This window comes from Tripterygium wilfordii, chromosome 8 (genome assembly GCF_013401445.1).
Source record: "Tripterygium wilfordii isolate XIE 37 chromosome 8, ASM1340144v1, whole genome shotgun sequence".
NCBI classification, from domain to species: domain Eukaryota; kingdom Viridiplantae; phylum Streptophyta; class Magnoliopsida; order Celastrales; family Celastraceae; genus Tripterygium; species Tripterygium wilfordii.
In genome coordinates this window covers 392,710-407,137 of record NC_052239.1, presented here as the reverse complement: position 1 = coordinate 407,137, position 14,428 = coordinate 392,710, and the positions used below count along the sequence as shown (strand labels likewise).

Below are 14,428 nucleotides of genomic sequence, written 5' to 3'. Positions count from 1 at the left end.
CAGACGACGACTAGGAGTGGCCATAGTCGTCAGCTCATCAACTAATTCGCATTTGAATTTCAAAGATCGATCAGATTGGCCGCGGATCTGAATTGAAGATCTGTGCTGGGGATCGAATAATCAGATATAGAAGTATGGTGTTTCGATCCCGAATCGCGAATCTACTACTCTCCATGATCGCCACTCGCGCTGCTATCCACGTCGCCGGCCGGTTATTCCTCTCTCTTTTCAGTGGCATTTATGTTTGTAGATTGAATTTGATGTACATATGCTCGTTTTTTTTGTTTTTGTTTGGTTTTTGATTGATTTGGGAGATAGGTTATGGCGGGACGCACATAATAGGGTTCATTTGATAAAAGAGCTTGATAGGGTAACTGGTCAAGTGAGTCACTCTCTCCAGACAACAGGATTCACTTCCGTAAATGTTACTTGATAAATGAGAGCTTGATAGTTTAGTGTATGCATGCCAATCTCAACTGTGAACTTCGGCATTTTTGTTCCGTTTGTTACAGCTGGTCTTTGTCTTACTCTGCCTTCATTCCATTTCAGGGACAATCTGCAATATCCATGGATGATACATTGAGAATCATAACATGTAGCCATGTAGGTAAGATAATTGTCTTCTAAATACTTTTTAGGTTTAATTTTGTTTGCGATATTTGTTAATTGTTATGGATTATACTTGTTACGTGATAAATCAAAAGTCATATGTATGTGTATGAAAATCTTAAAAGTTTTTTTTTATGAACGTTGATGGTGGAACAATATTGTTAGGGAACAACTAAAGAAGTTAACAGCCCTAGAGACAGAGTTGGCTGTGGCTAAACAAAAAGGTTTTAGTTCAAAGCACTAGAAAGAGACTGATAGGGCTGATTCCAGGAGGAAGCCATCGGTAGTGATAGGTATACTAACAACTTTTGGCCACGAGAACAATAGAGACGTAATCCGGAAAGCATGGATGGGTTCGGGTAAGAGTTTCATTACCTTTGTATGGGTTTGCCTGCATTTTTTTCTTAGCTGAATCTGATTTTATTGCTGAAAATGCGGTTCTCTATGTATGTCAAAAGGTCCCAAGTATAGTTCACTCAATATATGCACACTCCAACTATGATTTAATATAGTTGCTTTGTGAATGTTGCTATGCTGATAATTTGAATGACATTACTGCCTTTGTAAACCGAGTATAAAGTACAAGTTGTTCGCAAAAAGAACTATATGACCACTTGATCTCGGTAAAACTACCTTGAGGCAACAACTTGAACAATTAAATTAGGAAAGTTATTTTTTTATTGGATGCCTCTGAAGGAACCAGGAAAGTATTTTTTGGTTAGTGAAGTACAAATTTTAAATGCCTTTTTGTCAAGATTTTGATTTAATATAAAGAAAAGCCTTCAGAGGGCCTTAATGAATGCCTCTGTAAGTGGTAAAATCAAGGAGGCCAAATAGCTTCAAGCGGTTATTTATTTGGAGTTATAATTGAAAATATGGACACAGGACACATTTACCCTCTATATTCTAGCAATAAGTGGTTGGAAAACCTAGGCTATTGTTATGGTGATGAGTTTATCTCAGGCTTGTTTTATGATACCATTTGAAGAATATGGTTCCCTTGATGTCTTGATGAGATACTTGATCATGCAATTTCCTTAAATAGGAGTTCATGGGATCAGCTTTTTAGTTGTTTCTCTTTTGTACATGTCACGTTATGCACCCTCTATATTCTAACAATGAGTGGTTGGAAAACCTAGGCTATTGTTATGGTGATGAGTTTATCTCAGGCTTGTTTTCTGATAGCATTTGAAGAATAGGGTTCCCTTGATGTCTTGATGAGATACTTGATTGTACAAATGTACAATTTCCTTAAATAGGAGTTCATGAGATCAGCTTTTTAGTTGTTTCTCTTTTGTACATGTCTCGTTGTGCACTCTGGCATCATTTATGTTGGACAAACTCTTTTTGAAGCAGTTCTTGTGCTGATGGTCTAACAGGGTTAACTACACGTTTTGTTATTGGAAGAAGGTTGACTTTATTCTTCATGCATCTTTAGTCCTTCCTCCTCTTTATGTTCCATGATGAAATTATTTTGAAGGTTGTTAGTGATTTCTTATTCTGATATATATTACATTCCAGTGCAAACCGTGGTGACAGTATGGAGAGAGGCATTGACAGTGAAAACAAGCTGAATAATGACTTTATCATTCTTTTAAGCTTAATGGCTAATTTGTTTATATGCACTCTTTCTAGTGCTCGAAAACCCCTTATTCTGACTTTATTTTGATTGTCATATTCTGGTATACATAATATATAAGATACATACGAAGATGACATTGATGATTTGGCTTCAGAGTGTATGGAAGGTGTTGTCCTACCAGTATTCTGCCCAGTTACTGTTAAGTACAACTCTGAGTATCTTCCAGGCTGTTAATTCCTTGGCAGGAGGGCAGCTCACTGTCTATTTGATCCCTAATAACTTCCGATCATTATCCCAAATCTTCGAAAAATGATGTCTAGCTTATTATAATGTTTTATCGAGATAACCACTGAAAAATTTAGGTCAGGCACAAGTTAGGTTTCATTTCAGGAACTGATTACGTGCAAACAATCAATTTGACATTGATGTATACACAATTACACACACATATGTGCTTGACATGCTAGTTTAACGCTTGAATTTATGCTTTGGATTCTTGATGCTTTCTTCTGGCTACCACATATGGTTTATGATCCTGACACCTTTGGTATTGCTAGGCACATCAGAATTTCTGACAAGTGGGGGTTGTGTGTTGAAATGTTCGAAGTGATAAGGCCATTTTACCTTACTTTAATGTTTGACAGATTAAACCTTAGTCGGTGGTTCTTGAATGGGCATAGTTCCATATCAGTTCAACCTACCTAGGATGGCCTTGTCCTTTGTGTTGTGGTTATTGCTGTTTCTTATGTTCTTTTTTGCATTGCCAGTACTCTGTTTTCTTTGTGCCCTTTAATAAATTCTTCTAAATATTAATCATCTGATAATTTCCACTGTTGTTGACAGGATGACCATGTAGAAGCAGCTCAGGAGCTTCCAAAGAAGGTCAAATTATTCTTTGCTTATGCTGCAGATAAATGGGATGCTGAGTTCTATGCAAAAGTCAGTGATGATATATATGTGAATATCGGTTAGTTCATCATAGATTCGGCAATATATGTCAGTGCCTCTACATTTTATTTTCATCATTATCATCATCATCAACATCACAGCCGCTGCCTCCTCCTCCCCCTTCTTCTTTGTCTTCTCCATTTCCTTCATTGAATCACCAAAGTATTATTTTGAGAATGTTAAATGACATTTGTTTCCCATTTCCTTCACTTGAATCACTTGAGTAACTTTATCTTGAGAATTTTTTGCCATTTTTTATTCTCATTTGTAAATCTGTTAAATCCTGTGAGTGTTTCTTCATTTCAGAAGAGCTTAGGATACAGTCTTTTAAAATGACAAGACTGGTAATATTCCTAGAAAATTGATTTTTCTTACGAGGATAAATTCTGTTCAAAAGGGGATAGAGGGGTGGGGGAAGTGAATGCTGTTAAAAAGAACTCATATTACTTTGATCTCCCTACCTTTTAACTACGAGGGCATTCATCGCTTATCCCCTGTTTCTTCTCAGATACCCTAGGAGCTACACTGGCAACTCACTTGGAGAATCCTCGTGTTTATGTTGGGTGTATGAAATCAGGCGAAGTATTCTCTTGAACTGTAAGTTTCGCACCCCAAAATGAATCAATCTCAGATGGTTTTGCTGAATAGAGTTGTAAATAATTTCACATCCGTATTTGTTCTCATTCTTGTAATTGTTGGACCTTTGCAGGAGCCCCAAATGGTATGAGCCAGATTGGTGGAAGTTTGGTGACAAGAAATCGTAAGTTATACCTCTATTGTTTTATTTATAGTTCAAAGGTGAGAAAACATTTACTGCTCTTTCATGATTCTGACATAAATGACTGGTCAATTTGTGGCCGAATGGGACCTGTGAGATATAAATATAAAGATGGTGTATTCACTACTCTAATGCACTTGCTATTTTATCGCGTATATTATATCTAATGTGTGAATATTTAGTTGCATTTTGCAAATTTGGCGTCGCTGCAATTGGCTCAGCTTGTGCATAACGCAACCAATGTCCCTCCCTATTCTTTGTAGTTTGACTACTTTTTAATGTTTCTTGATCCCCACTTGAATCTGGTTGTAGTGCATATATATGGTGTCAAATTGATGAAAAATGCCCATGTATGGTTACGGCATCAATGTTGCGTGGAAATTCCTTATTACAACCTTGATCAGTCACTGGAACTCCTCATTACACCGCTTCAACTCCTTATTCCCCACTTCCCACGTTTATTTCATCGCTTGAACTCCTTGCCACTTTGTTTTGCATTGCTTCATTTCCTTTTCTCACAGTTTCAACAGGGAAATCGCCAGCCTCTGATTTGGTACTGAAAAATTAGTGTGGTTCATCTGACAGGTACGCTCTCCATGCTTCAGGAGACATGTACGTATTATCAAAAGCTTTGGTCAAATTCATATAATAAACAGGTTGGTTATTTTTCCTCGGTGTTTCAATATATCATCCCTTTCCTTTAAATCTTGATTAATGGAATATGCAGATCTGTGCGCCGCACTTACGCACATGACGATGCCAGTGTAGGATCCCGGTTCATTGGGCTTGATGTCAAGCATGTTGATGAACCAATGTTTTGCCGCTCATCAATCATCATCTTGGTCATGTCGGCACTTTGAGTCATAGGCGCCCATTCCTGATAGCCGCAGCTCTGCCCGTTCCCTATTCCATTAAAGAATGAATGGGAATTGATCTGACAACGAATGGGCCCGTTCCCTATACCCATGAAGCCGACCTTAAAAGACATCTCTTCCATTTTCGTAGATGGAAGATCCGGTGAATCAATGAAATTAGATGCCGCTTACCTAGATGCGGTGCTTGTCCCTCGAAGCGAAGGTCAAGACCAAGACATTAGGGATTCTGAACCTGACCGCACTTCCCTCAGGCACGCCATCCCGGCCCAACCCTGTAAAATTAGGGGCTGGTCCCTGATACCACCAATGGGCTGGGCCTAACAGAGAAAAAATCTAATCATGGGCCGGAAATGCTGGCCCAGCCCAGTAAAATTAAGGGCTGGCCCATGATATAGCCCATGGGCTCGGCCTAACAGAGAAAAATCTAATCATGGGCTCGGAGATGCTGGTCCAGCCCAGTAAAATTAGGTGCTGGCCCATGATACTAGCCCATGGGCTGGGCCTAACAAAAAGGGCATGTTATCATGGGCCCTTCAAGCCCATTAACGCCATCCCTGCTCAACCCAGTAAAATTAAGAGCTGGTCCCTGGTACTAGCCCATTGGCTGGGCCTAACAGCAAGAGAATCTAAACATGGGCCCTCAGGTTCCACTCACGCCATCGAGTCCCAGCCCAGTAAAATTATGGGATGGTACCTGATACTGGCCCTTGACAGCACTTTCCTCAGGTGGGCCTAACAGAGAAAAAAATCTAATTATGGGACCCTCAGGGCCCATCCACGCCATCCAGGCCTAATCCCCACTGGTAGCTGATACTACAAACAAGCTGGGCCCAACAGAGAAAAAATCTAATCATGGGCCCTAAGATGCTGTCCCAGCCCAGTAAAATTAGGGGCTTGTCCCTTATAGTCTGATACTACCAACGGGCTGGGCCTAACAGAGAAAAAATATAATCATGGGCCCGAAGATGCTATCCCAGCCCAGCAAAATTAAGGGATTGTCCCTGTTTCTACCAATGGGCTGGGCCCAAGAAAGAAAAAATCTAATCATGGGCCCGGAGATGCTGACCCAGCCCTGTAAAATTAGGGGCGTTCCCTGATACTAGCCCATGGGCTGGGGCTAACAAAAAGAAAATCTAACTGTGGGCCCAATATATTACACCGCACCACCCTGTTGCGACGGAGCAAAGATTCTTGATATTAATATACAGGGGTAAGTACGTAATTAACTCCTATACTTAGCCTTTTGGGATCAAAATGCACTTAAATCTTTTTTTTTTTTATCAATAAAGCCCTTACACTTACTAGAATGGTACACCTTTGCCCTCTCTTGATTTCCGGTATTAGATGCATGCACCAGTAGGCTCAGGAACTATTGAGGAAATGAGCCAATGCCTTTTCTGTATCATTGTCATACATGAGTAAAGCTTCGGCAACATTGTTCGACGAGAATCCCATCTCTCGTAAAAGGGAGTAGCCTTTGACGAATTCTTGAACCTGAATGTAAGAAAATACAAACCCAGTACTTTTAGTTAAACTGAACAGTTTGCAGAAATGCCAGTCGCAGAAGCAGACCACCCGAGTTTCGCGGTTTACATAATTTCAGAAGGCAATTCTCTCAGAAACAATTGCACAAATTTAAAAAAAATAATCACGAAACTGTGGTTCTACACGCATTTGCATAAAATGCTACTAGCCCAGGGCCGTCAAGCAAAGTCTGCCGATGAGGCTACACCCCATATTAGTAATTTAGTACATAGTAAATAACTAAATGCACAAATATTCCTTCAATCCAAGCAAACTAGAAAGTCCATTAATTTCTCAGATGAAGAGCCACAACATGAAAAGCTGACATATGCATTTTCTACTCCAATTTGTTTGATTTATCTGTCCTAGCTTTGAAAAATTCAACAAAAAGCAATAAACTTGAGAAACTAAAACATAGGATCATATGCAAGAATACATTATACGAGAGCACAAATGGTAATTAAGTAGTCATCAACATCATTACCATATACTACAGAAGAATTCTGCATAACTAGGAGAGCACAGGGAATGTGAATGTCCGCCAAGGACATGGTTTTATCCAATTAATGGACAGCAGGTGAAGAATATAAATCAGTGCATTTAATCAGGTTGCAGGTGAGGGGTATTTGGTATACTAGGCAGCACCGACTCGGATACGGCGACACGGGATGCGGGTGTGGGGACACATTGATTCGCAAATCCTCAAAGAATCCAGGATGCGGGTGCGGGAGGACTCGGCAAATAAAAGATTTTTTTTATATATATTAAACCAAAGTTTATTGATGATTATGACCATTGTCATCTAAATATTGGTGTGGGTCAAACTCAACTAACAAAAGTTATTAGCTGTACTAAGCTTTAGGCAGGCCTAAGCCCAAGTTCTAAAAGTTTCTGCCTTAAATTGTTGTCTGCAAAGCAGTTTAAGTAGACCCAAAGTGTCTGCAAAGGCGTCTGTCTAATATTTATAAGTCAGACTGAAATTGTTCTAGTGGAGATGACACTTGGCAATTGAGTTTTACTGGAGATGACAGATGTCTATTGGGTTTATAAGTTGATAACAGATAAATCTCATACGATTGAAATCGTTCTTCAATGCCAGACATCCCACATGAGTCAGCATACGTATTCTGCCGAGTCCCTGCCGCATCCGCGTCCTTGCCGCACTCAGTGCGGGTGCGACGGCAGTTTTGGCGTGTCGGTGCTGCCTAGTTGGTATAGGATCAACATGTATGCATGAGCTAAAGAAAATACCTTAGTTGGATTGTCTCCATAGTTAGCAACTGCAATAGGAACAGCCTCTCGATTGAGTCCTGATGCAATGTACTTGCTCACCAAAGGGTCTGCAGGTGAACCCTGTATAGGCAACAACATTCATATCACAATTCAACAGCAAAACTCTCAAGTGTCACAAAGAAGCTCCTAAATAATTGGGAAAACAGTTGTGTATAATCAAGGATAGACACCGGTTACAACCTAGCATGGCTTCTCTGTACATAGCTTCTGAAAAATGATCATTTAATGTGGAATTTTTCAAATTAAGTCTGCATCAAATAAGCAAACAGCATAATGCTGCTGTATTTTAATGGTCTAACCACCGCCTGACATATGATCTACTATGTTTCTGAATAATTCGGACATCTCAATTTCCACCAACCCCCCGTTTCCCCCTTAAACCAGAAAAAGAAACACATACAGAACGAGCATTCCAGAGGCCTCCATATTCTCTTGTACGTGCCACTCACACATGGTCATAATCAAGGAATAAAATAAAGCCACCTGCTTATGGTGTTTCAAGCATTTTAGGCTAATTCCTTCACCATAGCATATCAATTGTGCAGGACAATCAAGCAAAGTAGCAAACATAATTATACACAAAACCATGAATATAAAAACACCTACCACCGATGATGTCCTCTCTGGAGTTCTAGAGGGAAGATTTTCCAGCCCAAACTTGCTCCAATTCTGGCCTTCCTTCTCTGCTTCAGCCAAAATTTTCCTCTCAAGTTCAAAGTCAAACCGGAAATTGCTCCTGGGTATATCTCCAACTTGTGGTGATAAGCGAGGCTACAAAACAACCATCAAATGCAAACCCAATGAGACAGAAGTTATATATATATATAGCATAACAAACAAACAATCTATCAATAGAAGCTCGAAAGAATGTTGAGCATCAACTCTTTTACCTTATAGGTTCAGTTTGAATGCATTTCACACACCATTCAAAAAAATCAAAATTGTGTTTTCAAACAATTGTTTCATCCCTTTAGTCTTAGATTCAAAAATTCATTGCCTCTACATGCAAAACAGAGATGGACAATTTTCTCATAAACCAAAATCCTGGAAAAAAAGCCTCCCTATCATCTAATTCGAAGTCTGAATGAAATACATGGAGAAACTCCAACATCTGAAACCAAGTTAAACATCAACAATGCAAAAACATATGACCATAAACAAAGAAGTATAGACACGGAGAGCAGAGGCAACCCATGAGTTCAGTAACTAGATTAATTCAGAGTTCTTAAACTAGTTAAACTGTCTAAAAGCATCTATCATATGTGGTAAATATTACCGCCAATGCAAGGAAAGATAGACCAAAACAAACATCAAATGACTCTTGGCATCTTTTTCAGGGACGACACATGCAAAAACACTTGTAAAGGAAAATTGTCACGGCTGCAGGTTTGCAACAATTACTACACATATGAAGGCTACCAGTCCCGCCAGTGACGATGGCATGAAAACAACATTAAGACCATGTCAAATGCTACGAACAGACAATGATTCAAAACGAATTTACAACGTTAAAATCGATAAAAATATCTAACAGCAGAAATTATCAAATCATACTGGCGGCGAAATACGGTACTGTGGCTTCAAAGCAACTCTGATCCCCACTCCTGCTGCATAAGGTCATGCAACAATACAAATTAGATCCATACAATAATTCACACAATATTATTCAAAAACTTGAACTAGCAATATAAACGTTAGATCATTAGATTCTTATGATCCACAAGTCAGTCGAACAAAACCCTAGCCCTCCCTTCACCGACATCACACATGAATAAAATCAAAGAATGAATAATATAAGACAATTTCTATTGCTTTCCATCACTATCTCAACAAATTTTGAAAATCGGGATCTAAGCAGATCAACTTACACGAAGAAGGTGAAGGAGCAGATGTTTGGTTGTGCGAGGGATGGCGGCCCACGGGAGGGAACACATTGTGCCCCGGCTGACCAACCCTAGGATAAATAGACTGTCCGTACATCGGGTGGCTAGAAGGCGCCGATGATACTGCAGACTGTCTGTACGACGGGATCTGCGAATCGTACGGTGAACTCGCTCGGTTCCTGAAATCGTAGTCCATCGATTGCACACAAGAGAAAGAACGAGAGAGAGGGAGAGAGCGGGGAAACGGAGAGAGGAGAGAGGAGAGAGGAGAGAGGACAAATGAAAAGGAGTCCCATCGACTCTTCAAAAAGAGCACACGTTGACCGCTTCAAGGCATGGAGTGATGTCGGTTTGTTTCCGAGTTTTGTATTATTCCGGACATGGTTAGGATAAACCTAACGACCCTTTAATTCCCGCTTAGTAGCGTCCGTAATAAATTAGTAGTGTACTTGTATAGTTGAATTTGGCTGCTTAAAATTTAAATTATGATGGGCCGACCACGAGGCTAGCCCAACCAAGCTCAAGAATGCAAATCCAAATCCAAATCCAAAAACTCTGGAAATGGGCCTCAGCAACCTTGTCTTGATCTGGATGGCCCAACTCATGTCACCATTGAATGCGACTACACGAGCATTCACGGTCATGGTTGGTTGTTGTACTCCTCTCTATTGGAGGACCCACATAGCATACTGTTTTTGGTCTCGTATCTGTCTCATGGTGATGGTGGGGTTAGCACGTGGTAGAAGTGGGTTGCTGTCACCAAAACTATGTGACCGTCCCCATTGATTGCTAGATGGCCTTATTTTTGCTGCTTTTCAATGTCTTTCGTAAATCCGAAATATTGAATTTAAAGTCAATGGTCCTGTTTTTGAGAGAGCAGAAAGAGAGAAAAACAACTTGATCCAACATGGTTAGGTGATACGAGAGTTCAGTTTCGCTTACATCTACATGTATTTGGATTATTTTTACTCTCCTTTTGAGTTATCCAATTGAAATTTTCCATCTTTCATGATTTATCTTTTCATTAGAAAATTTTCATTCAAAAAACACTCAAATTTCACGGATCTGAGTATCTTAGTTGACGAGTTGAGTCGTATGTAATCTTGAAACGCTAAATTCGAATCCCATCCTTTCCCAGGTAAAAAAAAAATTTTAAATTCATTTGGGTTAATGAAGATGTTTGTAACTAAAAACTTTTTTAACCAAACCCAAATATCCATCAATGAAATTATTAGATCTTCTAACTACAGTATGAGCTCTCCATTACAATTCTGTAATACGTAATGGTAGTTCATAGTCCCTAGAGAGCCTCAATCTCTTTGACTGAATCAAGAATGCGTCCCAAAGTCTACATTATTGTTTACAGTATTACATTTTACATTATATTATTATATAGATGTACATTGTATCTAGAAGACTATATGAATCATCTAATGACACAATTCCCTGTCATCCTCACCGTCCATTTAGTAAATTATTACAGTTTTGCTTTTATATTCCATGTGATGACGATGGTCAACAATTAAGTAATTATAGCCATGAAATGTAGGTTTCTTGTACCCAGAAGCATCTATGGCGGCCGAGGCGTAGTAGTTATAAATCCAACTACAAAGTGGTCCACACTTGATAAAATAGTAAGCTATTACGAGCTTCTATAATACCCAAAAACCTTTATCATCGTTGCCTCTTCTTGTCACCACATGCAATCTCCTATTCATGCGCTCTGTTAAATTTGGGTAAAACAAGAATAGTGGTTTTGGTTTGAGTATATGGTACGTCAATCGCTTCTGAAATGATTATTAAACTGGCTTTTGTGCATGTGATGCCTGATTTTTCAAGCAACAAAACAGCTCATTTCCTGCATCATTACAATTTACAATCATCATCATGAAAAACAACTCTACTCTATAGAGAGTACTCTGCTTGATTTTGTCTACATTGATGCAATTCTTTGCTTCCTGTTGAATGTTCATGTGGGGTTACTCTATCTTTTGCAGAACATGGGTCTCTGAAAGTTTAGGGCCAGAGAGAGAGAGGAACTGATCAGAGCTGTATGTTGATTTCTTCATGGATCTTTATCAAGTTTGAGATCTGGGTCAGCAGGTAAGTTCTGTATTAATAATTTCCTGTTTGGTTGTAGAGAAATGAAGGAAAATGATGAGGAAAAAGAAAGGGGAAATTTGAATCTTTATTGGGTTTATTTTCGTGGGTTTGTTGAGTTGCTAATTGGGAAGAAATATCTGAAATTGGGTTTTTTTTTATTCCTCTGTTATAGTCAAAAGTTTTTCTCAGCAACCAAATAGATTAGGTCAAAAATTGTTACTAAAGTCGATAAACAGATACAGCAGATTCTTCTTTTTTTAGTTAAGCTGGGACTGCCAATTTTGACCAGGAACCGCTTTCATGATTGAAAAGTATTGCAAAATCAATCCCGTATTAGAAAACGTATCCACTTTAGAGAACACTGCCTTGTTAGTATATGCTTTGTGTTTCTGCTTCTGATTATTCGTTTTGAACGAATTATGTAGATGTGACTGAGATTTGAAGACCCAGTTGCAGTTTTGCCTTCAACAGATTTAATTGGACTGAGAAAATGAGCAAGAAAGTGGAATTCTTGTTCATTTTCTCTGCAATTATCTTCTTTGGAGCAATTTCATGGCCTATTGATGCTGACCCAGTTGAGGATAAGCAAGCATTACTAGATTTCCTCAACAATATTCGACATTCGCATCGTCTCAATTGGAATGAGAACTCTACTGTTTGCAAAAACTGGACTGGAGTGACTTGTAATGGTGACAATTCTAGAGTTATCTCCCTCCGGTTGCCGGGACTTGGGTTTGGTGGTTCAATTCCACCCAACACTCTTGGTCGCCTTTCAGCAATCCAGATTCTGAGTCTCAGATCCAATGGTATATCAGGCTCATTCCCTTCTGATCTGTACAAGCTTGAGAACTTGTCAAAGCTTTATCTTGAGTTCAACCAATTCACAGGCCCATTGCCGTTGAATTTCTCAGTTTGGAAGAAGAACCTCACGGTTATTGATCTCTCAAACAATAGCTTTAATGGCAGCATCCCTTATTCGATCTCTAATTTGACTCACCTCACAGCCCTGAATCTTGCTAACAATTCGCTTTCGGGCGAAATTCCTGATATCAATATTCCTAGTTTGCAGCAGTTGGATTTATCCAACAATAATCTCACAGGAACTCTGCCACTGTCTTTTCAAAGATTTCCAAGTGGGGCATTCTCTGGTAACAATCTTTCAACAGGAAATGCTGTTCCTCCCTCGCTTCCGGTTCAGCCACCCAATGCTCCTCAACCGTCAAAGAAGAAAACAAAACTAAGTCAGACTGCAATACTAGGAATTGTCCTAGGAGGATGTGTACTGGGGTTTGTGCTAGTAGCTCTTATGATGGTTATGTGTTATTCCATGAAAAATAATAGGCAAGAGGAGTATCCACCTCAATCACAAAAGAAAGAAGAGTCTTCGAAGAAGAAGATTTCGGATAGCCAGGATAAGAATAACAGGCTTGTGTTCTTTGAGGGTTGTAGTCTTGCATTCGACTTGGAGGACTTATTGAGAGCATCAGCTGAAGTGCTTGGCAAAGGAACGTTTGGTACAACCTATAAGGCAGCTCTAGAGGATGGATCGACTGTTGTGGTGAAGAGGTTGAAGGAAGTAAGCATATCGAAAAAGGAGTTCGAGCAGCAGATGGAGGTGGTTGGAAACATTAGGCGTGAAAATGTGACTGCGCTAAGGGCATTTTACCACTCAAAGGATGAGAAGCTCATGGTGTATGATTACTTTGAGCAGGGGAGTGTTTCTGCAATGCTACATGGTATGTTAAAGCTTTTCCTCGATCTGGATCTACTATTGCATAGTGGTTCTTATGCTGATTATATATAAATTATAACATAATTTTGCAGGTAAGAGAGGGGAAGGCCTGGCTCCTTTGAACTGGGAATCTAGACTAAGAATTGCTATTGGTGTTGCAAGAGGCATTTCTCATATCCACACACAAGAAGGAACAAAACTTGTTCATGGAAACATTAAGGCCTCAAACATTTTCATCAACTCTGAAGGATATGGCTGCATATCTGATGTTGGTTTGGCAACAATTATGAGTCCAGTGCCAACACCATTGACGCGGGCTATAGGGTATCGAGCCCCAGAAGTAACCGATGCTAGGAAAGCAACGCGTGCATCTGATGTCTACAGTTTTGGGGTCTTGCTGCTTGAGCTTCTAACCGGAAAGTCCCCTGTACATGCTACGGGTGGTGATGAGGTAGTCCATTTGGTGAGGTGGGTGAACTCCGTAGTTAGAGAGGAGTGGACTGCAGAAGTGTTTGATATAGCACTTTTAAGGTATCCCAATATAGAGGAGGAAATGGTAGAGATGTTACAAATAGGAATGGCTTGTGTGGTGAGGATGCCAGAGCAGAGGCCCCAGATGGCTGATGTTGTGAAAATGGTGGAGGAAATCCGGCGGGGCGATACTGGAAACCCGGTTAGCTCTGATAGCAATCTGGAGATTTCAATTGCAACCCAGACACCACGACCAATTGAAATGGGATCCTCTTCTGTTCCACCACAATAAGATTCACTATTAGTTCTGATAATTACTTCTTATCACAGAAGTGGGTATATTCGTCTTAAATTTGGCAGATAGTTTTGATCAGTTCAGGTTGGTACCGAGTTGTTGTATCATTTATTCAGGATTTTGTTGTTATTCATTTGACATTCAATGTTCTTTTCTTGTGAATCAAGCAAATGTCTCTAGTGCCGGAAATTGATATGCCAATAACCCACCTAATCATTGGATATAATGTGATTCCAGACCAGGAATAAGACCTACTCTGTTAACAAAGTCAATGGAGTCGGAGGATTGTCTGATTTTATTCACTTAATCAAGCCAGCATACAACCCCTCGGTCGA

General features: G+C 39.7%; 2 protein-coding genes and 1 pseudogene across 2 annotated transcripts; 2 read left to right on the top strand and 1 right to left on the bottom strand.

Annotated features, from left to right (window-relative positions):
- Positions 1–134: 134 nt before the first annotated feature.
- On the top strand, positions 135–4,958 carry LOC120004165 (annotated as a pseudogene).
- A 987-nt stretch (positions 4,959–5,945) lies between these two features.
- On the bottom strand, positions 5,946–9,791 carry LOC120004493. Its single transcript, XM_038853850.1, has 5 exons — positions 9,478–9,791; positions 9,164–9,216; positions 8,216–8,380; positions 7,568–7,669; positions 5,946–6,286 (listed from the first exon to the last, which is right to left on the bottom strand). The coding sequence occupies exons 1-5, from the start codon at positions 9,686–9,688 to the stop codon at positions 6,155–6,157; spliced, it is 663 nt and encodes a 220-aa protein (XP_038709778.1). The 5' UTR covers positions 9,689–9,791; the 3' UTR covers positions 5,946–6,154.
- Positions 9,792–11,104: 1,313 nt separating this feature from the next.
- On the top strand, positions 11,105–14,282 carry LOC120004005 (probable inactive receptor kinase At4g23740). The gene is made up of 4 exons (XM_038853200.1): positions 11,105–11,264; positions 11,490–11,595; positions 12,021–13,331; positions 13,420–14,282. Exons 3-4 carry the CDS (start codon positions 12,086–12,088, stop codon positions 14,088–14,090), a joined length of 1,917 nt encoding a protein of 638 aa, XP_038709128.1. The 5' UTR covers positions 11,105–11,264; positions 11,490–11,595; positions 12,021–12,085; the 3' UTR covers positions 14,091–14,282.
- Positions 14,283–14,428: the final 146 nt, after the last annotated feature.